Raw genomic sequence first — 24664 nt, forward strand, 5'->3', positions numbered from 1 at the left:
GAGTTATTTTATACTCCACACTTAATATTCTTTTCCCAATATATAACATGGAGGCCATTAGAGGACAATTTGTGCTACCAATTTCATTCTAGTTTTTCAATTTCCCTACCACGAAAACACTCCTAATAATGGGCTTAATTTCTTCAACCAATGATTAATAATAGCATACTAACTACGAGTGATTACTGCAATTGGATAGTTCAGCCTCATGGGCGGTCGCATTTTTTTTCCAAATAAGTATTAACATTATAATTTAAACTCAAATCAACAACTCAATTATATTTTGAAATCTAAATGTAGGAAATAACTAAATTCTGACCATTCTTACTCTTAATTTAAAAATCCGAAGCATTTTATAAAATTATAATCTTATAATGCAATAAATCCACTTTTATCTAAATTTTTTATGAACTTGACTTAAAAGATTTATTTTGAGGCGTGAAATATCAAGATTCAATTTTATGTAGGTGGGACCGTGGGACCAACCAGTTCGGATCCTCTGTCCCAATTTCCTGTCCCACTTCGTGTCCCCAAAGCAAAACTACAGCGTTTTAATTTAAATTAATTATCTTTTCTTTTGTTAACATTTCCACCGATCGGCTCGGCTGGTTGAAGCCGCAAATCATCATCTTCTTCTTCTTTCCTTCTCCATCTAAATCTCCTCTATTCTCTCTCTTGGAAAATTTCTCCCTCCACCGAAAAATGGGGATTTCATATTCTGAATTTCTTCAAGGTAAACTATTCGATTGTGCCAAAGAGTTCACGAGATTTAGCTATGGGTTTCTTTTATTTTCTATAGTTCTTCGTGAATTCTTAATTAACAGAGTGTTGTGATTGGCTATAATTTTTTGTTGTGATTTTTCTGGCTCAAGTCAAGGATTGGTTTCTTCAGCCCCTTTTTCTATGTATTTTTTGTGTTATTGTGATTCTTGATTAAATGAGAATTATTGTTGTGTTCCTGAAAATTCCTTGTTTGTTAATCGAAAATTCTAATGGCTGCCAAAGTATGTAAATTTATCTAACAGTTGGTGGATATGAGTTAACCGACCCTTTTGATATTGAGACTCCCATGGTTGGTCGATAAGTGCAAAGTCTTACCTGCAAAAGTATGTAAAAATAATAAACGCAAACTGGATTCTTTCAATTGATAATGAAACAATTAAGTTATATATGATTTCGATTTTTATTTATTTATGTTCTTTTGAATCAAATTAATTTTAGTATATGATTTGGATGAACTTGTTTCTTGATTTATGTGATACTACATTTGGATAGATCAAATTAATTTTTGTTGTATATATGATCTGTTGTTTTTTCAGATTTTTAGTCTACCGAGAGACTTGTTGATTGCTCAACATATTTGCAACTTGGGAACATGAAATATTTTTGGCTGAAAAATAAAGGAAGGAAAAGAGAAGGAAGGACATGGATATGTTGAAGGCTGTTGAGGCTTATCTTCACGCAAATTCTGATGCTTGAAAGCTCCATACATAAAGCTCTATATATGTTGTTTTATCTTGGTTTGTTGTTCATTTTAAGTTAGCATTGGACCTTGTAGGGTGTGAGTTATAAGCAGTTGTGATTTTCTATTCAAATAAAAGAGTGTTTCTTTGTATCTTTTTGGTCTTGTGCAAGTATAAAGTTGTTGGATTTGTCTTTGAAAAATGCCAAAAAGTTTGTTAATTCGTGTCTTGAATATATATACTAGGAAAAAGAAAAGTTTGATGTCAATAGCAGCATATGTTACAGTTGAAATTACATCCTCTCTCAACAACAATCAAGAATGATGGTAAATAAAGAAAAAGATGAAGTGAGGAAGATGCCATCCAAAATCTCAAATATCTAAGTCATCCAAGAAGCTCTGCAGCTCCTTCAACCCTTCGGTGGAGATGCTCTGATGCACTCTTCCGCGAGGAACGGCCAGATTGGGCGGTGGCTCCGGCTGGAAACAGACCACGACCACGGATAAATTATCCCCGCTCCTCTGCTTCAGAGCCTTGTCGACAAGATCCTTGCTGCACATCAATGGGTCATTGTGTTCCTGGAGTCTTCTACGGGCAAAATGCAACGCGTTCTGGCTCAGGAACACGTCCCACAGGCTGTCACACCCTATGACGAGAAACTCGTCTTCCTCCGTGAGCCTCGTGGTCATGAGATCAGGCTCCGATGTAAGTGGTCCGCCATCACCACCTTTCAGCCCTTCCATGTGCCAGTCGCCCAATGCACGAGCAATGTTGAGCAGCCCGTTGAGATACCCATCGTATACATAACCTCCCGAGGCTTCTATACGACGCAGCTCCCTCAAGCAAACGGGTTTATGATCTCTCGACATCTCAATTGCTTTGCCCCTTCGACACAGCATTGCTCTGCAGTCTCCAGCATTCACCACCACCAGTGAGCATATACTAGCAATTGCAAGATTATGATCATTTCTCTAAGGAATTTTCCATCTCTAACAAAGTCACTACATGCTGCAAATTTGTATGCAACCAACACTATTTACTATTGCAATTTTAATAACTGATAGAGGAGGAGAGAGATGAGATCAGCTAAAGAAAAGAACAGAGATGAACAGGGAAGCAACATCTAGAGATCAGTTTTGAACAAAAATCTCAATATTTGTTTCAGCATGTAAAATGCAGCAGTCAGCAAGCGTGTAAAGTAGCAGAACAATAACTTGTTAATTTATATATAAAAAATCAATCTTAATTTACTGCCAATTTACAGTTGAAACGAATTTCACAAACATTATTAATTTAACCAATGATTAAATGGATGTGATATTTGCCAGTTTTCAGTTCATCATCTTGATGTGAAAATTTTCAATATTCAGTTCAAATTGATAGAACATATGATCTTATTTATTTATACACCATCTCACGTATGTATATCGCCAGACTTCATATCCTAACAGTATTTTCACTCAATCAAGAATCACATTAACGCAAAAATACATAGAAAATGGGCAGAAGAAATAATTTATGTATAGATCAAGAGCCAGTGTACTTAGTTAAGAACTCACATAAAAGAAAACTCACCCGTCGTCTTCAAGGTAAAATGTTCGATTGCGTCGAAAATGGATGTCGTGATGTTCTTCACTCTAAATCGGTTCTTCTGGAAAAAGAAAATTAATAAAAATCGAGCATGAAAGCTTTGTGGAGAAGAAGAAGAAAAGAATGAAGCAAGAAAAAGATTGATTTTGAATATTCATAACCAAATCCCGTGCAGAATATGAAATCCCCATTTTTCGGTGGAGAGAGAAATTTTCCAAGAGAGAATAGAGGAGATTTAGATGGAAAAGGAAAGAAGAAGAAGAAGATGACTTGCGGCTTCAACCAGCCGAGCCGATCTGTGGGAGTGTTAACAAAAGAAAAAATAGTTAATTTAAATCAAAACGCTGTAGTTTTGCTTTGGGGACACGAAGTGGGATAGGAAATTGGGACAGAGGATCCGAACTGGGGACCAACCGTCACATTCGTTTTTGGCCTTCGCTAAAATTAGATCCATAGATGGTATGGAGAGATACTTTTTATTATTGTCAAGTTGAATAGATGATAGCATTTATTATAATTATAAATGAATAAAAGTATTGTCCTATCGTGACACAGTTTCGAAGAAAAACAGAGAATGTATGTGAATCGTTGAATTATTATTATTTTGATCACTGAATTATTATAAGAAATGTTTTGACAGAAAAGTGTTGGGTGTCTGTCTGTGTGTTGGCCCCTGCAGCAACAGTGAAGGCAGTTATTTTCGTTTTTTCAAATGCCTACATAAAAATAAAATGAATGTGCTTAAGATTTATGTAGATTGTTGCGAATGATATTTTATTTCTTCGCTTGAGAAAATTGTGGCAATTGAATTTTAATTTCGTAGATATTGGAACCATTTGTTTTCCCTTTATAAATTACTATTTGTGCATTGATTTCCACGTTAAGATGTACACCGCATATCAATGCAAAATTGAGGTGATCTTGGATGCACCCGAGTGTACCGTACATCAGGGATTGACCCGTATCCAGATTTTGACCCATATCTTGATCCAAACCCGCATTCTGACTCAAATCGTGTAAATGATACTATTCGATTATACAAATGACACTGTTTGTAATTGACACTATTCTGTTATACAAATGACACTGCGTATAAATGACAAAATAACATTGTAAATGACAATGTGTATAATTGACGCTATTCATAAATATAAATGACACTATAAAATTGTAAATGACACTATAATATTTTAAATAACACTGTAAGATTGAAAATGATACTATAACATTTTAAATGTTACACTGTCATTTATATAATTGAATAATGTCAATTATAAGTAGTGTTATTTGTATAACTTAATAGTGTCATTTATACGATTTGGGTCAGGATGCGGGTTTGAATTAACATGCGAATCAAGATTTGGGTACAGGTCAACTTGGGTATACGGTACATCCGGGTGTACAGGAGATTTTGGGTACAAAATAAAAAAAAATACTCATACATGTTCAATTTAATTCAAATATTTTTTGTCGTTCGTATGAGAAAAATATTATTTAAAGTATGTTTCATTAGTCAAATAATGTACATCAAACCAACACAAAACCGTGAGAATTGTTGCGCATAAGGAAATATATAGATAATATTGAGAATCTGGGCTAGGGTGGAATTGAGAATTCTGAGAAACAATCTTTTGAGCATTTGATGAACTGATCAACCATAATTTTCAGCCATGTTTTAATTAGAAAATTTTAAATCTAAGAGATATAATGAAAAAGAAACAAAAAGAAAGCAAGTTTAAGAATCAAGAGAGATGATTTAAGGTGTGGAAAATTTACTTATAACCCATAATTATTGATAGAGGAAATTAAACAACGACAAAAAAAACTCACATAATTTTCGAAAATAATTTTCGATGGAATCCCTATACCCCAACGTGATGTTGACGCAGCAACTCGGGGACGATGAATGACACCCGATGAGGGTTGGTTGACTCGCCGTTACGTCGATAGATGAATTCGTCTTGGAATAATCAAGAGGAATTCGAAAACTCTCATAAGAGAATAAAACTCACAAATTTGATTGATAATAGGTGTAATTTTCGTCCACCACAAATAAACCGTATATATAGGCAAAAACTAAACATTGTCTAATAAGGAAACAACTTTAAATAAAACCCTAATCAACCAAACAAGGCCCTTACTCATAATTTTCGAAAATAACCCAAAAACTAAACTATTGGGCTCTAAAATAACAAAGCTGAAAATAAAATAAATAAGGTCTTCCAACTTCGACCCAAAATCAAATACTTAAATCAAAAGCAAACATAAACATGGGGCGCCAACTCCACCATCTCCAAATGACTTCTTCTTCAACTCTTGTGTCTTCAACGACGAACCTTGGGCTGCATCACTAGGTTATGAATCTCAATCCTTCTTCATCCCCGAATAATAATAATAATAATAATAATAATAATAATAATAATAATAATAATAATAATAAAATCTATTCTAAAAACATAGGTGTGAGGATTAGCTAAAGAGTCTCATTCAGTTTTCTGTCAACATCGTCAATAATTACATAACACTACATTTGTAGTGATTGTTCAACTTATTTCGACCAACCGTCGATTTTACATGGATTTATTGGGGATTTTAATAGTATAAGAGAATTTTGAATCATATTTATTTTCAAATTTTCGAGTCATCTCAACCAATAACCTAAAAACACGGTTCATAATTTGAGTTAAATCAATCACTCTCCTATATGCTAGTTCGTGCCTAAAATAGGCATAGGAAAATTGTCGTCTATTCATCATGTTATCCTATGAACAAGACAACGAATTAAACCGCTCTTTATATTGGGGCCATTAATTATAAGATAAGTATTTTATTTTGGGATATATTTTTCAAGGTTTAAATTACATGAGAATGACTATTTTCATTATAAATGAAAATAACGAATAAGCTAGTAGTATTATATAAGGTTGAATAAGGTGTTTGTAATACATGAATAGTTGTAACTCAGTTAGTTTGTGAATTTTTTGCCCCCTCTAAGATTTGAACTGATGTTGGAATGATTATTCGTGCATTACAATCAATGTTTATTCATATAAATTTTTATTTTCACTGGATCATTTCTCTAATTTTCGATACCCAATCATATTTCAGTATGATGAGATAAATTTCTAAATCGCAAATTTAGAATTATCTAGTGAATCCTACATTATTACATAGAAGAGGTCAATAAAATTGTTGACAGTCATATATTACCAAGTCTATGATATTATTGATCAAAAAGAATGTTGAACACCACAGAATATAAAGTGAATGCATCAAGACTTCCTATTGTTTCTTGATATGATCATGACTTAATTTTTAAATCATTTTGCACGTGATATATTTTATTATTTGAGGTGATCGAGAAAGTAATTGAAGTGAAGACGATGGAGATTGGATAACGAGATACATCTCCTTACGCATAAATAATTCGAATTAAATGCTGCCGCGTGTGATGCAACGAAATTTGATTGTTTTGTGATGTGCAGAATAGTTTGTGTATCGTTTTGAACCATATTTTTATCACAAGACTTATCTACCAAAACTATGGTTGTTGCCGGTTGGTACTACCAAATTTAGAGGGTGCTGGCGGATCCGGGGGGACTAGGGGGGGGGGGGGGGGGGGCTGAAGCCCCCTCCCAACTTTTAAGGTATAAATAAGAAATACATGAAAAAAATATAATACATTGATTTGTTACATTTATGTTGTTTTTATCCTATTTTTCTTTCTTATTTAATTTTTAATGTTGAATTTGAGTGAATCCTCAAGTTAAAAGTAAAATTACGATTATTAATAATGAAAATTAGTTTATTTGTTTAGAAGATGAAACATTTTTTTTTAAATGCATAAAAGTATGTCTTTATATGCTTTCAATCTACTTGATGTTGAATTAATTGAATTGCGAACAATTATCTATTATATTAATGGATGAAAATGAAGTGTACGGAATGCTAAAAAAAAATTGTAGCCCCCGAACCTCTGTGTAAATATTTTCAACCGCCGAAGTTCAATAAATTCAGCCCTTCCTAACGTTAAATCCTGGATCCATCTCTGATGCTAGGTAGTTTCAACGTCCTCGGTCATTTTTTTAAATTTTATATTTATTTCACCAAACTGTTTTTAATTAGTTTACCATTCCTCTGATTTGGAACTTTTTTTATTTTAGCTCCTAAATTAATTTTCCGTATCCGTCATAATTAAGTGGGTTAATTCTACACTTTTGCCTTGTTTATTTTTGTGGATTGCAATGGATAAAACTTATCCAACACTTATTTTTATTGAAATTAAATTGGGTTTGAAGTTGGTATGAAGCATTTAAATTTAAATCCATCACTCCCATATTATGCATTGCAAGGGAGTAGTAGAGTTGAGTGTATCTTGAATCCACTATGATTTGGGCCCAAATCCCCCAATCTAAAAACAATCTCACTTCATTATCCCTTTCAAAAGGTGGAAAGAAAAAAAGAAAAGGAAATTCTATGACTATGAATGCACATACATATATATATTTTTAAAGTTAAGGAAGGAAAAAGTGAATATACATATATAACTATAGAAGGGATTATTGATCTAGCTCTAGCACACTATCTTTTGTGTTTTGATATCTATACAATTTAAATTTTGAGGTGGTACTCGTTTTCCACTGTATGGAGTAGCAGCAACTTCTTCTCCTAAGCCTTCCTCTTTGATGCGACACTGTTGATAGTACTTAAACGCAACGAATAACAGAAAAACCGACCAAATTCGAGCAACAACTGAAGACAAATTCCAGACAAGACTGAATATTCCAAACGCCACTGCTTTCTTGTGACTACATGATTCCCAAGCATCTCCGAATCTTCGAATCCAGAATGTACCTTCACACCAACCATGCATGCATAATTTTTTATTTTTTAATTACAAATATTAGCATATTGGGCTTTCCCACCTTTACATTTAGGCCTAATCCAAACGTGACTCTTTTATTTAACCTAATATCGGCCCACTCCAAAATTAGGTTTATTTATACAAATGTAAGGAGCCGTTATCTAGTGGACCCCGCGCAAGACTCATAAACACTAATAATAAATTTAGTAGTTGTATTTGTAAATACTATCAACCGCTACATTGCAAAATCACATGGTTTCAATAATTACCTGCTTCCATTTTTTTTATTTTTTTTTATCAATGTATATATTATCTGTGTGATGATTGTTTTTATTATGAATTAATTAGCATTCAATGATCATATAAACAAATAATGTAGATTAAACGATGGATCTAATACGTACAGGATATATATATCGATGAGTTTGTAGAGAATAAGTAGACAAAATTATGAATGGAAGAAGCAGTGTTTTTGTTTGTTACCGTAAGCAGCTAACTGAGAGGAGTAGGAAGAACAGAGTTTTGGCACCATGAAAACTCCAAAAAAACCTGTCACCAACAAACAAAATTTGTGAAATTATACTTATATTTTGTGTTTGTGTATGTATATGTATTTTTTTTAGGGGTTATGACAAAAAAAATACACGAAGTTTGGAAAAAAGTTGTGATTTCCACCTGAATTTTCAATTAGGCCAAAAAACTATCCATGAATTTATATTTTTGTTACAATTTTCACATGAGTTTGATTTTTGGCGAAATTAGAGCTTAGTTGGCAGTCGGACTATCACTTGATGTTGGTCTAACTTCTGATGACAAGGAGTATATAGAAGCTCGGAGGTCTAAAAATGCATAAATTAATATATTTCATTTAATTTCGATTGTCAACTAAGCTTAGTTAGACTAATTTTGTTGAAAGTCAAATTTAGGTGAAAATTGCAACAAAAATATATATTTTTTGGGCTTAATTGAAAGTTTAGGTGAAAATTGCATTTTTTTCAAAATTAATGTATTTTTTTTAGCCATAATCCCTTATTTTTAAATGTGGGGGTTTCTATCTGTTTAATTTATAAAAAAGAAAAAAGACCAACCTAATTTTGTCATTTTCCAGATGGTTATGGAGCCTCCACATCTTGCTAAAATAAACAGCGAAACTGCCAACTGCAACAGACAGAAGTTGACATTTTCCCCAATTTTAGAGGAATTAAGGATTCTAGAGTTTGAGCTTCAAAATGTTTCTCAACAAATAAACTTGTTATACCTTCATTGTGGTGGCTGGATCTCCAGAAAAAAGGCTTCTCAATTTGGATAGAAACTCATTTACATAAGGCAAAACCAGTTTTATAAGCCAAACAGCTTCTTCCTCTCCAACAACATATTCTTCATCTCTGCTATCAGTATCCACATTTTCCCTACAAATTTCCAATATAATCTTTAAAAAATTATACTCAACAGATATGGTACAAAAATGGTGTCATATTTTAAGTAGTTTTACCTGCTTATGATGGATCTCAAGATAAAACTTGCAGCAAGATACACAAGGCCTAAGTAGGAAAGCACAGAGATACAGCTGCAAATTGATCAGAAGAAGAAAATAAATAAATTAAAAAGTCACATAATTTGCATGAATTTTTGCTGCGTAAATTTCATTATTGAGGAATCTACAATCTCACCTGATATTGAGATCTTTCGTGTATGAAGAGGAAATTATGGCAAATGCTCCAACCCCAAATACAAATGCTGATCTTGATGCATCTCTCCACATTATTAGATCAGCTGAAAATGAAAATAGGCAATGAGAATTGAGAAGTAATTTAGTGCATTTGGAAAGTGATAGGATCAAACTCACCAAAACTCTCAAGTCTGCTTGAAGTTCCATGGTGATGATGATCTGGAACTGGTAACAACAGATTGATTAATATATTTAATTAAGCAGCAGCGAGAAATGTTGAATTACAAGTAGTGATTACTTGGATTGATTTTTTGTTGAATTCTCGCCGGAGCTATCTCTTCCACAGTAGGTGGCGGCGATCTATCGTTGCTGTGAAGCAATTTCTTCTCTTCACTCACAAGTTTTTCCTCTTCCTCTTCCTCTTCCTCTTCCTCTTCCTCAAGATGATGATCTTCATTGTTTGTGGTGATGGCCTCATCTGCTTCGTGTCTCGATTTGATAATCCCGACATCTTCTTCATTCAAATCGGCAACCACTATTTCATCATTGGTTGTGTGTTGATCGACATCGAGTGGCACTTGATGGTCAGAACCGGATTTGATTTTCCTTAACTTGAGCGTGTTAATCTCATCAGCAACAGTGGTGGTTGAAGCGGATCTGGTTCTCTTGATCTGAGGCGGACTTTTCCTGATGATGCCGAAATCAGATCTCTTGTTCATGGCACTCGTTGGACTCTGTTTGTCTACCTGAATCTCTGCATTGCTCATTCTACTACTTCTGCTGCGAATCTTTACTGTGTTGACGTCTGCAGCTTTGACCATCATTTTGCTCTCCCAAACAGGCCCTGCTTTTCTAGCTCTGCCTTTTTTAGCGCTGCCATCCAAATCCAATGCTTCTTTGCTACTCATTTCACTCTCTGTTTCCTTTAAGTGCTGTGCCCTATTTATTGTGACTTTGAATCCAAGGTTTTGTAGTGCTGGTGGTTGTGATGAAAGTCATGCACTCCCACAAAGAGAGAGAGAGAGAGCTTTGAATGCTGCTGCCCCTCTTTTGCTTTCCACTTTTCTTCTTTTTTAGATATAGTATTACTTTAGATTTTGCAGATACAAGTTTGTTAGTGTTGGTTGTGTGTCGTTATGTTAGAGATTCTAGTGTCACCTAACCTTTCAAATTGTGACATTATAATATTCAATTTGTTTAGTTAGTTCCCAAAAATTTAATGTGTTTAGTGGCTTAAAATAATGTTTTGTGACCCGCAATGTACGTAGCCCAAAAGTAGAGGTGGATAAGGGTGGTGGGTCAATAATGATTGGTTTGCAAGAAAATTAGGGACCATCTTATAGTCAACTTTTTCATTTACTTTTGTTATGAAACCACATGCACATGCTGCATTATTTTTCTTTATTTTTATTTTTATTTTCTATTTTTTTTTTATAAATTAACAGTATTAAAGAAATTTAAAAATCACACCACAAGAGACTCGAACTCAAGACCTTTGGCATTAGACATTAATCCCTTACCGGCTAACACATGCACACTTTATTTTCTACTTTGTTCTTGGATAGGTGCAACTATTTAGCATTACAGCAAAAGCCAATTTCTCAGGAGCCCCTCATCTCCCTCTACAAACACACACACACACACACAATTCATGTGACAGGCATTAATTTCGTGTAGAAGGTAATGCTCAAATCATATTTAAACATAAGTGTCCACACTGACATCAATGTTACACCAACTTCCTAATAAGTACTTCTATTTTTAAATTTTATAAAAACAAATAGTATATCAAATTCCTCATTTTACTATTGTCCACAATAGATTCTTTCATTAAAGAGTAAAAAGCAGTGTTATTTATTGAAGAAAAAACCATGTCACAAAATTACTTCCGAGGAAAGTTTGGCTTCTTGTCCCCAGTGAGGCAGTGACACGCACCGAATTTCAGCATAATAATAATAATTGAAATGATTGACTTCTATCCCATAAATAAGAATAATAGTAAATGTCAGATTATTAATTAAATAAAGGAGACATGTTACAGTGCATTCGGAATTATAATTATAATTAATAAATCATAATTCAAAATTGGTGAACTCTAATTAGAGTTAATACAAAGAGCTAAATTTTATTTCAAGATGATACTTTTGAAGGAGATGACTATACAACGTATTTGAGATAACCAACTATATCCCCCCAAAAAAGATTTGTGTGAGAAGATATCTCATATTCTGAGAGGCCTAAAAGATACATACAACGTTGACCAGGAACAAAAAAGTCTCATTCTTCGGAAATTCCGACATGAACTGAGTTGAGGAGTCGGATGAAAATCTCTTTCTCCAATTATAAAGAGATAAAAGAGAGCAGAGAGTTCAACTCACCTGACATCGAGGGCCGGGAGTGTCATCGTATTTCATCATGAAGTTCTTCTGCACCGGATGTCCAACAGAGGAATAGGCGATCATCGGGCGACTGGCCAGCAAGGCGGACTGTTTAGTTCCAGAAAGATCGTTTCAGCCATCCCCGAACGCCCGTTCACGGAACTGCTTCAGTAGAATCTGGTTCCAGTTAGTTGACGCTTTTGACTTGCGACTGTAACAAATGCCCGGTATCTGAGGCGTTCATCTTCGTAAGTTCCGCCGCTTCTTTCTCTGCCTTCTTTTTCTCGAACTCTAACTGCTTGCAGTTTTCCTCATGGGATTGCTTGAACATCTTTACGAAGTTAAAGAGAGTCGAGATCACTGCCACAGTAATGCAAAACAAACATGAGAGTGTGTTGTGATACTGTCTATAAGCATATTCGCAGTAGAACAAATGCTCCACGACATGCTATTTTGTCACCGAGACTGAGTGAAACATAGTATGTCACAGGATTCTAGAAGGTAGAATGTAGCTAACGGCACACCAACCACATTATCAACAATTTGGTAGTCCTACGATAAAATAATACACCACTGTAAGACAGTAGGGAATTGAGAACCACCTTGCTCAAATTGGCAACGCGCTGGATCTTCCCCAAAATAAAGGATCAGTGAGTCTACATTCCTACCCTGCAGTCAGAAAGAGATACACACCCTTAAAAAGGATTACTGAGAGAAACATTATAAAAATACGCCTACTAGCCGTTGATGGTAATGGCAGGGGCACGTACCACTGTTGCATAAAGTGAAGCCAGTGTCCTTACTTCACCTTCAGAAAAACAAAGGAACTCCTTCAGCGCCTGGAAGGGAAAAAAGAAAAAGAAGAAGAACTATTACATCACAATTGCCTAAGAACATACGAACCAATCTTCATACACACATGGGGATACATATAGGGTGCGGTTCTACCGAGAACCACAATTTTCGTGAGAACATGAGAACCATTAAAATTACTGCATCTGCTATACAAATTAATGCATCCGCTACTAAATTTACTGCATTCGAAAAAAATAAAATTTTTTCTCCCTTTAGGATTCGAACCCAGGTTCTTCATTCATCCACTAAGACGATGCATCCACTGTAGATCTTGATGATCGAATGGTTTAAAATGGTTCTTCGTTATTATTTTATTTAGTGGTTCTTATTTGAACCTCTCCCTCTATAGGGTATATAACGTAAATGCTTTAATATATAAAGTAACACTATTATAGAACCCACACATGATTTGAGACAAAAGATCAATGCTTTCCCTCCACTCTTCTCCACAAACTCAAAGCTTCCCCAAAACCAAATCTACAAACTTAATAAACTCCAATATTGAAATGCTAAATAATATCATAGGGAAGAAACCAAAGAAACGAAAATAGATATACATATACACAATGGTTCAAAATTACAAACCTAAGGGCTAAAAACTAAATTATTTCTTGTGGATAGAAGCAAGCACCAAGATCCATATTGGTAGGGTTTAGGAAGTACCTGGCAAAAGTGATCAGACACTGGGCCATCACTTTCTGCCATGGACAACTCTTGCATAACTTTTTCAAGTCCTTTGTTAATAGCTTGCATCTCCTCAGCCAAAAATTTCAGTTGTATCTGGAAAAGGATTCTTCGTCCATTAAGCAAGCCACTTGGACATTATTCAAGTCACAAAAGATCATTTGAATGCACAACAAAAAATCATATAAGCATACCTTTGATGCAAGTTCCAGGCTGGAGAGGTCATTCCAAAAATCAAGAAGCTCCGGCAATTTGTCCGAAAGAACCTGGATGGAAAAATGATGAAAAACATAAGTGATGATATTTAGGAGTCAAGACTGAAGTCTTGACTAGCATTATTGGAATACTCTATAATTAGGGTATTACTCGCAAAGCAAAGTTGAATGAAGTGGAGGAAGATTTACAATTTGTGGGCCCGTGACTAACATAATTTTATTATTGTGTCCCAATTGCACGTTAAAAAACCTTCAAATGTTATGCAGTGCTCTGCTTTGCACTACATTTATCAGTGGAATGACTGAAACATTATCTGAAGCAGATTTGGCAGGCTCAGTAGCAATGAACCTTTCCAATTGTACTAAAATCTAAGTAGCAATGCAAGTACATGGTTAATATGATTCACTACGAAACAGAGAGATGTTAAATGTACCTTGCACAAATAATGCATCAGGGTCATCTTATTATTCCGGGCACGAGTCTCAGTAAGTTTAAGGAGGCTATCCAACCTGAACCCCACAGCAGATCCTGAGATAATAATAGCATTGGAAGAAAGTAAGAACTGAAGAAACAATGAGGCATTATTACAAAAGAGAAGGTTCTTTGCAACTGTATGTAACTACTGTCTTGGTATACGAGACCAAAAATGCTTCTTTCAGCCCACATATTGAACCTAATGGTACCCCAGACTACCCGAAATAATGGGAGAGTGGGAGTGTGAGTCATGGGGTTTTCCTTCAGGCAGCCAGTGTCCTACCATGTATTATCCTATATATATTTAGCTCACATATAGTTTTAACATTTTTTTCTATTTAACATTCCGCCTCACGGGCAACTACAAATTTAATGAACACCACTTATATTATATACGACACTATTATCTTCATATTCTTAAGTTTTTCTCTGCCATTCGAATTTCTGGATCGTTAATGCATAGAAGTGACACACAGTTAGTCAGCTTCTGTACCCCCCATCCCTACCAAATCTTGGTGTATCCAAAAATGGAGTTACAGCTATCAAAAAGATAATCAGATAATCTTTCTACTTTATTCTTAAAAACATGTAACAGATTTTTTTCGAAAACACTGCAAATAACGCTATGTACGATTTGTAGCCTTTTTCATTGCAAGACTAAAATAATGTTATAGACCTTTAGTGTCTATCATGTCTCTTTCCACCAAGGAACAACAAATAATGCGTTGCTCCTGGGGCTTTCCAACAAGACAATAAGAAACTTCCTTTGTATGGCTTGTGCACACAGTGCCAAAGCAGGAAGAAAAAAAATGCACACACACAACAGCATGACTTGCCAGATGAGAGATCAATGGATCTTACAAAGGTGGCATCAGTTCATCTTCTCATGAACCGAAAATTCCTACTCTTTGATTGCTTAACTACAGTAATTCAAGTGTTAATGTCTGCGAGTGATCTTATGGAATTAAAGAACAGCTTTCATATTTAGGTTTTTAACTTAGTGTGTGAAAGTAATACTAATGAACAAATTAATAAAGTTGGCATAAGGAAAGAGATGAGGCTAGTCAAATTTAAAATACCAGATGAACATGTTTACACACCTCTAGCAGTTCCCTGGTTTAAAGCATTACCCAGAGAAAGAATTGTTTGCATGATTCTTTTCAACTTAGCAGAACCCCTGATCTGATGAGAACATGATATGACGATTAATAAGGCAGCATATTTACAGGCTTGCAAATTGATAATGAAAATTAACAAATAGAAAATCAAGTTGCCTGATCTGAAGCAGAATTCACAACATTCAAACTATTCCTGAGGTCAGAAACCTGAGGACAAAAAATGAAAAGAATAAACATCATAGATGAAGGTCAACACAATATGGAAAATTGGTAAGTTATATACTGATTTCTGACCTGGGAGCGAAACTGAATCTTAAACGAATAAACTCTCAACTTATGTTCTATTCGTGGCACTTGCATCAACTCCAAAAAGAACTGAGATTACAAAGAAAAAGACCATCATAATAGAATCAGTATAAAACAAAAAAGACCAAAAGAAAAGGCGACCAATCTAATGCTACGGACCTGTTCGCATTTGCCTAAATTATCTTTCTCACCTTTGTAGCCCTAGAAATAGAAAAATCTGATTAGAATATCCAATAATGAACAAAGACTGGCGCCTAACCAACCACAGTCCATTCAGGAGCCCTCATATGTAAAACGAAAAATGAGAATGTTAAAGCACCACCTTTAGAACTTCCATCTCCTCTTTAGTTGGACAAAACTTGATTAGGTTATCAACCTGATCTACATCTAATGCAGAATCTTCCAAGGAAAGTACTGAACTCTGCATAAATACCACAGATTTCAGAAATTATTGGAACCAACCATTAAGGAAGATACGTGTATGAGTCTACAGAAATTTTGTAACTACAAATCATGCAAGGAGTCTACAAGGTGTGCAGTGCATAAAAAATACTCATAGCTGAAAGGGGCAACATGAAGCATGTCAATTTAGGTGTCAGAAACTTGAGAGAGTAAAATAACTTGGAATAGTTTCATTTCCCCTCATGTTACCAGATTCAAGCTGACAAAATCAGTAACCACCATCATGTAAAGAAGATGTGCAGTAAATGGGACATGAATATGAACATGATACAAGCAACATGTAAATGTGATTCAAGCAACATAAGACATGAATTTGAGATTCAGACGCTTCAAAAGTACAAAAATGAGAGATTTCATTTCTGCAACTGCAACTAATTGAGCCTACAAGTTAAGCCATCATCAGAATTGCTCTCTCATGTACTCAGTTCTGACATAAGATGTATATATTTTAAATATACCTTAGGTTTGAAAATTACAATTTTGATCCTCTAAGCCTACCTTCTAACAGCATTTAGAGCCATTCAAAATATGCAACTCCATCAGCAAGTTAGAAGAGACTGTACTTGTCAAAATGGAATGTTTAAAAATAATCCTGATAGGGATTGAACTAGAGCGCCTTGAAATAGGCAACCCTTAAATTCGCCGGAAATGCTTTTATGGAATCACAAAACCAAATGCTGGAAATAAAATTATATAAAATCACCTAAAATAGTCCTCAAAAAGTGAACTTTAAACAACCTAAAATCACCCTTCAAGAAAGAAAAAATTGTAACATGAGAAAGAGACTTCAAAAAGTGAGGTCTCTTAGATATGAAAAGCACAAAATATTCTTTTTTTTCTTTTCTTATGAAGCTAAAGATTTCTTTCAGTCATTATTTTCACAAAGAAACTCACATCCGAGTAAATATTAGATGGATTATTTAGTAATTTACAATGATGGGCTGGAATTGGTAGCATGCTGCCTACGGCCTCCATCACAGCAAAGCTAAGAAATACGTAAATGTAATTCTTGAAAATGATTTATAAAAGGTGTAAGTTCTAGCTCACCAGCATATCTTGCAACGGTATCTTCACTTTTGACAGCATTATTTCACAATTGTATGCACGCCTGTGTTCTATCTGCAACACCAGAGCAGAAATGGTTACAGCAAGTCCAATCCTGTAAGGGAACCATACTTGCGACCACCAAGTCACAAGGTCAAAACTGATTAGTTAAAGATGTGTCTACATTCATTTATGAATTTTCATACCAAAACAAAACAAATTTTGGAATAGAATCCTGGGAGAGTTCAGAAGGCACAAACAAATCAGATTTTAGAATTGATAAGTACTAATAGTCAACAATTAATAATCACCAATTGCACTTTTTCAGGTTTATTGCTCATTGAAGCTAGTGAACCAGTTTTTCTGCCCCCATCTTGATTCGGAACTGCTGCTGAGAAGAGAGATTCAAGTTCTGAAATATCAATCTCTGGCGCCCTAACACATGAAAAAATGTAAATGAGCAGGAAAAATATGGATAATAGGAAAATCTGCAAATACACCTACAACATATATGAAAGAATAGGACTTTCCACCTCAGCCCTGGTTATACTTACTTAGAAGCTTCACCACATTTTTGAGTCTCAGCCCACAAGCTTCCTGAAACAGCTTTTGATATTTTTAGCCAATGCAATGGCTTCAACTTTTTCATTTGGTTATTTCTTGAAGCCATAGTACGGGACAACAAAGATTTCCCTTTTGTTCCAGGTGGAGGGGCCAAAGGTGGTGGAGGAGATGGAGCTCCAGGCAAACTGCCACCACTCGAACTAGCAGGACCATTTGTAGAATGAGGCGGAGGAGGTGCTGAAGGAACAGTAGAAGAACTTTTGGTGGCAGGGGCAGGAGGAGGTGGTGGTGGAGGTACATTTGGTAGATTTCTAGGTCCCGCAGGATGTGGAGGAGGTGGAGGAGGAACTGGAGGCCCTCCTCCACCAGATATCTCTTTAGGAAGTTGAGGGGGAGGTGGGGGGCAAGGTACAGATGTTACGCTCGAATTATCCCCTATAGCTGGGGTTAAGAGAGATGCATCAACCCCAGAATGTGGAGTAGGCTCTCCTCCACTAGAACTCTCCTTAGAAGGTGGAGGAGGAGGAGGACATGGAGTAGGTCTCGAAACCAAATCCTCCTTCACAGGATGACTTAAAGGAGGTGGAAGCACAGGTTTCGGAGCATAATCCTTCCTTAAAGGTGAAACTGATGGGGGCATCTGTGGTGGAGGTGGAGGTGGAGGTGGAGGTGACGAAAAAAAGATCTCCTCAGTAACAGATGAACTATCGCAAGGAAGGGTTGGTGAAGGTGGAAAAGATGCAGGTGCTTTAGCCATTTTTTCTGTTGAATATGGGGTAAAGCTTGGAGGTCGAGGTGCTGAGTCTTCTGTTGAATGAGAGGAGGGAGAGGGAAGAGGTGCAGGTTGGGCTGGACGACATATAAAAGCTGAATTATCCTCAGTAGGAGCTGCATGTCGATCTGACAGAAGTGGTGGTTGAGGTGGAGTAGGAGGAGTTCCAACTTTAGGGGCTTCGGTCAAATCTTCAGCTGAAAATGCTGATGAAAGAAGAGATTCAGATTTAGGAAGTCCATCCTCTATGCTACTATCATGATTCTTTGAACGTTCTGTATGAGGAGAAGTACCAGGCTTAAATATATTGTCATCCCTTAAAGGGCGACCACAGGCGGTCTCTGGGGGCAGAAGTGGGAGAGAAGGAACTGAACTTATAGAGCTGATTTTATCCTCTGAAGAGGTAAAGGGTAATGTTTGTCGAAATAGAGAAGGTCCAAAGAAACCTGCATCTCTTGCCAACTGAGATGGAGCACTTGATGGTTCCTTGGGTTCACTTCGAGGAGAAACATCTTTGGCCTCAGTCATAGTACCCGGTTGAGCCTTAGTTTCATATTGTTGTCTGGGTGACAAATGAAGTGTTTTTGTTATAGAAAATTGATGATGTGGTGAAGTTGATGAGGGTGGAGAATGATCTCCAGGAGGGATTTGCATTAGCTTTGAGGATATGCTGGCCCTAATTTCAGTCGGTGAAAACTTGTGGTCAGCCTGAATCCTAGCCATGTCAGCATTTGGGGAAAATTTTGGTGATAAACCAGATTGGTTCCCAGAACTTGGACTTTTTGAGCTCTTAGCGAGAGCCTTGAGAATTTCAACTCCAGAATCTCCTTTCGGGACTAACCAATCCACACTACTAAACATTTCCCGAACTTTAGCAAAGGCCTCCTCTGGAAGGCCATCATCCTTCTCCTCAAAGCAGGAAGAGTCTTCACGAACCAGGGAAGCAATAGTGTCCGTCTCCGAGAAAAGAACCTTCATTGATATACTAGTCATAATTGGATACACCCTCATAGAGTGTGTGAGCATCATAAATAGCAGTATAGCACCATTTAGGAAAAAGCGTACCTCCGACCTGAAGTCCTTTGGAAACTGATCCTTTGCATTCCATAAAATGTCAATATCATCCTTATTGAGCATTAAAATATTTGACCTTATAAAAGCAGTGTTAAACATGACACGAAACATCATCTCTTCCCGCTCCATGTCATCATTCAAGCTGATACATTCCAGCACAACATCACCTTGAACGTGGCAATTGATGTCAACTTTTACTATTTCAGATTCACCCTGATAATAACCAGAAACCATGAGGATGAAGAACTTCATGATTTTGGGAAGGTAGCATCTGAACAAAGTCTATATACTTGCAGATGTGCAGGGACCATTCAGAAAAGAAACAGTGGCTATGTAAATGAAGCACAACTTGTACATATTATAGAGCAGGGACAGAATGAAGGGGATACGAAAGAGATTCCAGGGAGAATCACCATTGACTTCAGTGAGAGAAAATTAAAGCTGTCACAACTACAAATTATTTATAGAAGTTAGAAAATAGATGGTACTACAGGATGCGGCATCAAACTTGCAAAGAGTCACAGTCCATTACATCGGAAAAGCATAGAAAATAAACTCAGGCAACCATAGATGTTTTTTAACACAATTGAAGTATTACAAAACTAGTGTCATTCATCATACTGCAGACGTGATCCAGAACCATCCTTTTTGGAAATCTTACCCACTCCAAATCCGTCTTCCATTTTTTCTACAATGCATGACAGGAACAGGCAGAAAGGAAGCAAAAAATTATTCTCCCTGATTCCTTGCTAGACACAGGTCATAATTCTAATCTCCCTTTCACTCCATTTTGATTCGTTTTAATCTGAACAATAATTTAATAGATTCAATTCTAACAAATATGAAACAAGTAAATAGATTGGTAACAGATCGATAAAAAACTAAAGCCTTTATATTCGATTTTTTTCAAAAAGTCATTCCAAATCACGAATTATTGCTTTTGTGTTAGTTAATTATATTTGAATTACTTGTTTTAAAGATTTCTTATTGACAAGCTTTAGAAATAGCACCTATTAAAAAGACTAAAAGGATTATTGAAATGAGTTCAAGTGGAAGGAAAAAAAAATCCATTCCTAAATGAATTCCAATTTGCTGGCTATTACTTATCAACTCTTCTTCTAAAATCTGATTAGATTTTGTAGTCCAGCTGATCCCATACCAGGCCTATCTAAAACAGTAGTAATTAGTGAAATAAAAAGACTTGTACAAATCATTGAAGTAACTCCATCCCCAACGGTCCAAAGAATTTCGCCCAACTATTTTAGATAGTAAAAATTTTAGTGAAAGAATTGTTCAAATATCTGGTAGCTTTCTTTCATCAATAAGCCCAAGTTCATTGATCTGACCTATTTACAGTATAATCTTCAAAGAGCGTAAACTATCCAACACTGTAAAGAAACCAAAAAACAATTAACAACAACTGAAGAAGAGCCACGACTGATCAGATAATGAAATATAGTGCTGGTGGTACACAACCTAAATGTGACTTCTATCTCACACAAAAACGATAATGAAATAACCCACTAGAGGTCAGTTACTTGTCCTTTCAGTCAACAAACTGCATCTGTCTCCTACAAATATGATCCAACCTGTTAGTATGCTTTCAGAATACAGATTACTAGTTTCCCGCCTACCCAATACTTTAGATAATAATTTGAAGTTTGTCACAAATTAATTCTTCAGTTACATGATGACTTAACGTGCTGAATAGTAAAGAGGAAATTCACTCTGCATGCATGAAGAAGTTGTTTTACAATTTAATGTAAGAGCTGAAGCATATTGAACAGCAAGAGCAAATACATACTAAATGGGTGAAGAAGTTATTTTATGGTTCACCTTTTCCGTTCTTGGTAAATAATAGTACCAGTTTACAATGTTTTTGTTCTTTTTGAGACTCACACACACTCACACGCACACCCTCTAGGTGACTCGAACACCCCAATCTCCTGGTTGGAGGGAAAGCGTCTTACCAACTGAGACACGCTTCTTCGTCCCCGGTCTGCAATGTTATTTTTGTCCGTCTTGCATATATCATTTACAACTTGCATATATCTTGTTTCTTTTTATGTTTTAATTGATTTCAATCACTGCTGTGAAACATATTGAAAAATGTTGGAGGTTATCATATATTGTTGGTCGTTAGAACCTTGTTAGTGATTACCATATAGGTTACATAATGTATCATTTTGGCTATTATTTCATCAGTATATGGATTCCTACTATCAGCATCAAAATAGCATATGAAGCACCAATTCTAACTACACAGATTTTATATTCGCACTTGAGCAGAATCATAGGAATGTCACATGCTAGTTCTCATAAAATAGCATGTATCAGAGGAAACTTAGCTTTCCGGATGACATTATTTCCAAGGGCGATTTTTACGAAAAAGTGAAGAAAGAGTTAACAGCATATCTTGATGAATGTGGACCTTCAAAACCACCTTTGTAACTAGAGTATACCTTCTTTGGATAGTTCAGGTCTGATACTTGAAGAATTTAAATAATGTTCATTGTTCCACATGTTTCAAACTTGAATCAGAATACATTGTACGTTTCAATTAATAATATTTGTACAAAAGTAGTTGCTTCTTGCTGATCCCTGTTTCTATAAACTTTTAAGAGCGGGATGCAGCATCCCTTTACGTACTTGTTATGATGATGTGAGCCCAGTGGGCATTCGACTGGAAAGTTTAAAGGTAAGAATATTTCAGAAGTTAAAACAACAAAATATTCATCCCCTCAAGAATATTATATTTCAGTTGCATATAAAATTGCTCTAAATCTTAAGAGCTCACCTGCTTGTACTGTCGAACAGCTTTACTCCTCTTTGGAGTCGAGAATAGGACCTTGGGTGCACGCTCAGAAACAGAGAAAGGATCTTGTCCATAAATACGAAATATTGGTCGGCAACCACCCTCACCATCAAAATTAGGAATCATTCTCATAATAATACAATCCAAGGTGAGTGCCCTGTCTAAAGGGGGCCATTGTGTGGCGACGTTCCTCCTTGTCACATATTGTAAGTACCTTAACTGAGAAGGAATTGGGTTCAAGGGGGACATCAAGTATAAAAGCTCACGAGGAGCTTGTTTGTGCACCATGTCCAAGGTCTTAAGCTCCCCACTGTAGTGCTTTCTGTAGATCAGCAATGCAGCCAACATGAAAGCCAAAACAGGCCAACCACCACGTTCACAGTGCATCAGAAGCAAATTTTGGAGCCCAAGTGATAACCAGCTTTCACTAGATTTTAAGAAGTGGTGAACAACTTCCATTGGAAGCAGTGGGCAACCTTCATATTGTCGAGGATACTCCATAATGGTCATATCAAATTCTGTCAAAACACTTCCTATCTCAGTCTGGGTCTCTCCTTCTCGGAAATTAAAAGCTAAAATTGAAGCATCAGGATAGCTTTCCTTCAGTTGGGTGACAATGCCTCCCACATAGCCTTTGTAATCTTGTTTTTCCAAAGCATCAGTTGTGAAACAACAATCAAACACTGTAGAATAAATACATTCTGCAATCAGTATGCTGCAGAAGCTAAATCAAAATTTCTCTTTTAAAACAAGCTGCAAACATAGATGACATAACCCGGATATCAGTTCCTAATAAGGGTTAATTGCAAATAAAATTACAACCTTTGACCATATTTGCAAATTAAACATGACCTTTAAACCTTGCCAGTTCAAACACCACCAATTAGCAAATTGGACACCTGATACAAAAATCTGAGGTAGTAAAAAATATCTTCCACATATTCACTGATTAAAGAAAGAAGAAGAAGAAGAAGAAGAAGAAGAAGAAGAAGAAGAAGAAGAAGAGCCAATTTTTTATCACCACCCATCGCCTACGCCGCGTCTCAGCTGTCTGTGCAGGAACGTAACAACAATTCCATATTCCCCACGTAACGTAACAAAAAATTAAACAAACACACGGAATTTCGAACAAGCCAAGTCTGAGACAGCACAGTAAGGAAAAGAATGAATCACAGCTGCAAGATATATGTTTGAAATTATCACCATAAACTCTTTCACAGATCTCGAGAAGCCCATCAGGCGGCTTGCGGTAGAACAACTTGCGAAACAGCGCCATTAGCGAATCGAACTACAGAAGTAGAAGAGTGGGAATTCGGCAGTCTCGAACAATCCAATCGAGAATCTGAGCTGAAAATTCTTCTATTTGGGGTTTCTCAGAAGAAAAGGGCGGCAGAGAAAGAAGTCGTTTTCTGAAATCCGATTGTGAAATGGATCAACTACCGACTCCGGGAGCAGAGGCGCCACGTGAGCTGCAAGAGACGAGGACATGTGTATCGCAAACACGACAAATCCACTCTTTGTTTTTTAGCACTGCGTTTCATATATAAACAAAGAAATTTTCCGTTTCAGTAAATAATAATTTAAGAAAAATGGGGGAAAATAGTAAGTACTCAATTAATTAATTAATTCATTAATACTAAATTCGCAACAATGAAATAAAACTAAGTCTTTGGGGTATATACGTAATTACGTAAACTAGAAAGCAGCTAGTGCTACAGTACATTTGGCGGGCAGGTGATTGTTTCTGGACCCACAAAACCAAAACGGACAAATAAATGTTAGCTCGTTACTATATTGATGTAAACTATCGAAATAAAAGGCAATACCCAATTTTAATACTACTATTTTGGATTTTATTATAATGACAAGGGTCCCACTCCCATTTACGTAGCATAAATGACCAAATGAGATCCTCTGTTTCAAAATATAGTGTGTACCACTCTTCCTTTTTTTATATTTTTAAATTATTTTTTATTCAATTTTAATTTATTATACTTTTATATAATATAAAGATAATTAACAAGGGTTCACTCATTCATTTAGGGTTTATAATTATTTTTTTATATTTATTTGAATTAATAATAGATTATTTGGGTTCATTAATTCAAAGTTAGGGTATATAATTTTTTAAATTTTAATTTTTCAATGATAAATACTAATTAGAGTTTATAATATAATAATAATTTTTATTTTTATAAAAAATAATTTATAAAACAAAGAAATGAATAGTGGTACACGTGGTACACACAATATTCTGGGACAGAGGATCTCATCTGATAAATGACGTGGTTCCAAAAAAATATTTGGATTTTATTA

The 24664-nt window shown here is 35.7% G+C and overlaps 3 protein-coding genes and 1 long non-coding RNA gene across 6 annotated transcripts; 1 reads left to right on the top strand and 3 right to left on the bottom strand.

Moving 5' to 3' along the window:
• The first annotated feature begins 477 nt into the window (after nucleotides 1-477).
• LOC130988104 (uncharacterized) lies at nucleotides 478-1683 on the top strand. Its single transcript, XR_009089983.1, has 2 exons — nucleotides 478-733; nucleotides 1320-1683. It is a non-coding gene; the product is annotated as an uncharacterized LOC130988104 (long non-coding RNA).
• LOC130988103 (probable protein phosphatase 2C 22) lies at nucleotides 1676-3545 on the bottom strand. Its single transcript, XM_057911864.1, has 2 exons — nucleotides 3039-3545; nucleotides 1676-2366 (listed from the first exon to the last, which is right to left on the bottom strand). The coding sequence occupies exon 2, from the start codon at nucleotides 2360-2362 to the stop codon at nucleotides 1835-1837; it is 528 nt and encodes a 175-aa protein (XP_057767847.1). The 5' UTR covers nucleotides 2363-2366; nucleotides 3039-3545; the 3' UTR covers nucleotides 1676-1834.
• A 3920-nt stretch (nucleotides 3546-7465) lies between these two features.
• LOC130988106 (reticulon-like protein B21) lies at nucleotides 7466-10688 on the bottom strand. The gene is made up of 8 exons (XM_057911866.1): nucleotides 9885-10688; nucleotides 9764-9811; nucleotides 9588-9690; nucleotides 9410-9484; nucleotides 9176-9326; nucleotides 9006-9075; nucleotides 8401-8466; nucleotides 7466-7907 (listed from the first exon to the last, which is right to left on the bottom strand). The coding sequence occupies exons 1-8, from the start codon at nucleotides 10492-10494 to the stop codon at nucleotides 7627-7629; spliced, it is 1404 nt and encodes a 467-aa protein (XP_057767849.1). The 5' UTR covers nucleotides 10495-10688; the 3' UTR covers nucleotides 7466-7626.
• Nucleotides 10689-11627: 939 nt separating this feature from the next.
• On the bottom strand, nucleotides 11628-23877 carry LOC130988105 (formin-like protein 13). 3 transcript variants are annotated; one of them, XM_057911865.1, is made up of 17 exons: nucleotides 23552-23876; nucleotides 22331-23031; nucleotides 19525-19746; nucleotides 17678-19431; nucleotides 17435-17558; nucleotides 17127-17198; nucleotides 15940-16038; nucleotides 15777-15818; nucleotides 15606-15686; nucleotides 15468-15518; nucleotides 15294-15375; nucleotides 14153-14247; nucleotides 13698-13769; nucleotides 13483-13599; nucleotides 12735-12803; nucleotides 12567-12633; nucleotides 11628-12324 (listed from the first exon to the last, which is right to left on the bottom strand). In XM_057911865.1, exons 1-17 carry the CDS (start codon nucleotides 23622-23624, stop codon nucleotides 12152-12154), a joined length of 3894 nt encoding a protein of 1297 aa, XP_057767848.1. In that variant the 5' UTR covers nucleotides 23625-23876; the 3' UTR covers nucleotides 11628-12151. The 3 variants fall into 3 exon arrangements, 1 of the variants encoding a protein (XP_057767848.1); XR_009089984.1 differs by lacking the exons at nucleotides 11628-12324; nucleotides 12567-12633 and having other exon boundaries at nucleotides 13483-13612; nucleotides 23552-23877; XR_009089985.1 differs by lacking the exons at nucleotides 11628-12324; nucleotides 12567-12633; nucleotides 12735-12803; nucleotides 13483-13599; nucleotides 13698-13769 and having other exon boundaries at nucleotides 15294-15370; nucleotides 23552-23877.
• Nucleotides 23878-24664: the final 787 nt, after the last annotated feature.

Source organism: Salvia miltiorrhiza, chromosome 6, assembly GCF_028751815.1.
Source record: "Salvia miltiorrhiza cultivar Shanhuang (shh) chromosome 6, IMPLAD_Smil_shh, whole genome shotgun sequence".
Lineage (NCBI taxonomy): Eukaryota > Viridiplantae > Streptophyta > Magnoliopsida > Lamiales > Lamiaceae > Salvia > Salvia miltiorrhiza.

Bases quoted from the DNA above. Each gene is read 5' to 3' on its own strand.
- LOC130988103 (XM_057911864.1), bottom strand. From the start codon at position 2,362: ATGCTGTGTCGAAGGGGCAAAGCAATTGAGATGTCGAGAGATCATAAA.
- LOC130988106 (XM_057911866.1), bottom strand. From the start codon at position 10,494: ATGAGTAGCAAAGAAGCATTGGATTTGGATGGCAGCGCTAAAAAAGGC. The intron at 9,327-9,409 runs GTAAAACTACTT...GGAAATTTGTAG, and splicing joins TTGAGATCCATCATAAGCAG to GGAAAATGTGGATACTGATA. The intron at 9,076-9,175 runs GTATAACAAGTT...TGTCTGTTGCAG, and splicing joins ATCCAGCCACCACAATGAAG to TTGGCAGTTTCGCTGTTTAT.
- LOC130988105 (XM_057911865.1), bottom strand. From the start codon at position 23,624: ATGGCGCTGTTTCGCAAGTTGTTCTACCGCAAGCCGCCTGATGGGCTT. The intron at 15,519-15,605 runs GTCAGAAATCAG...TTTTGTCCTCAG, and splicing joins AGATTCAGTTTCGCTCCCAG to GTTTCTGACCTCAGGAATAG. The intron at 13,770-14,152 runs GTACATTTAACA...TTTTCCATCCAG, and splicing joins TGATGCATTATTTGTGCAAG to GTTCTTTCGGACAAATTGCC.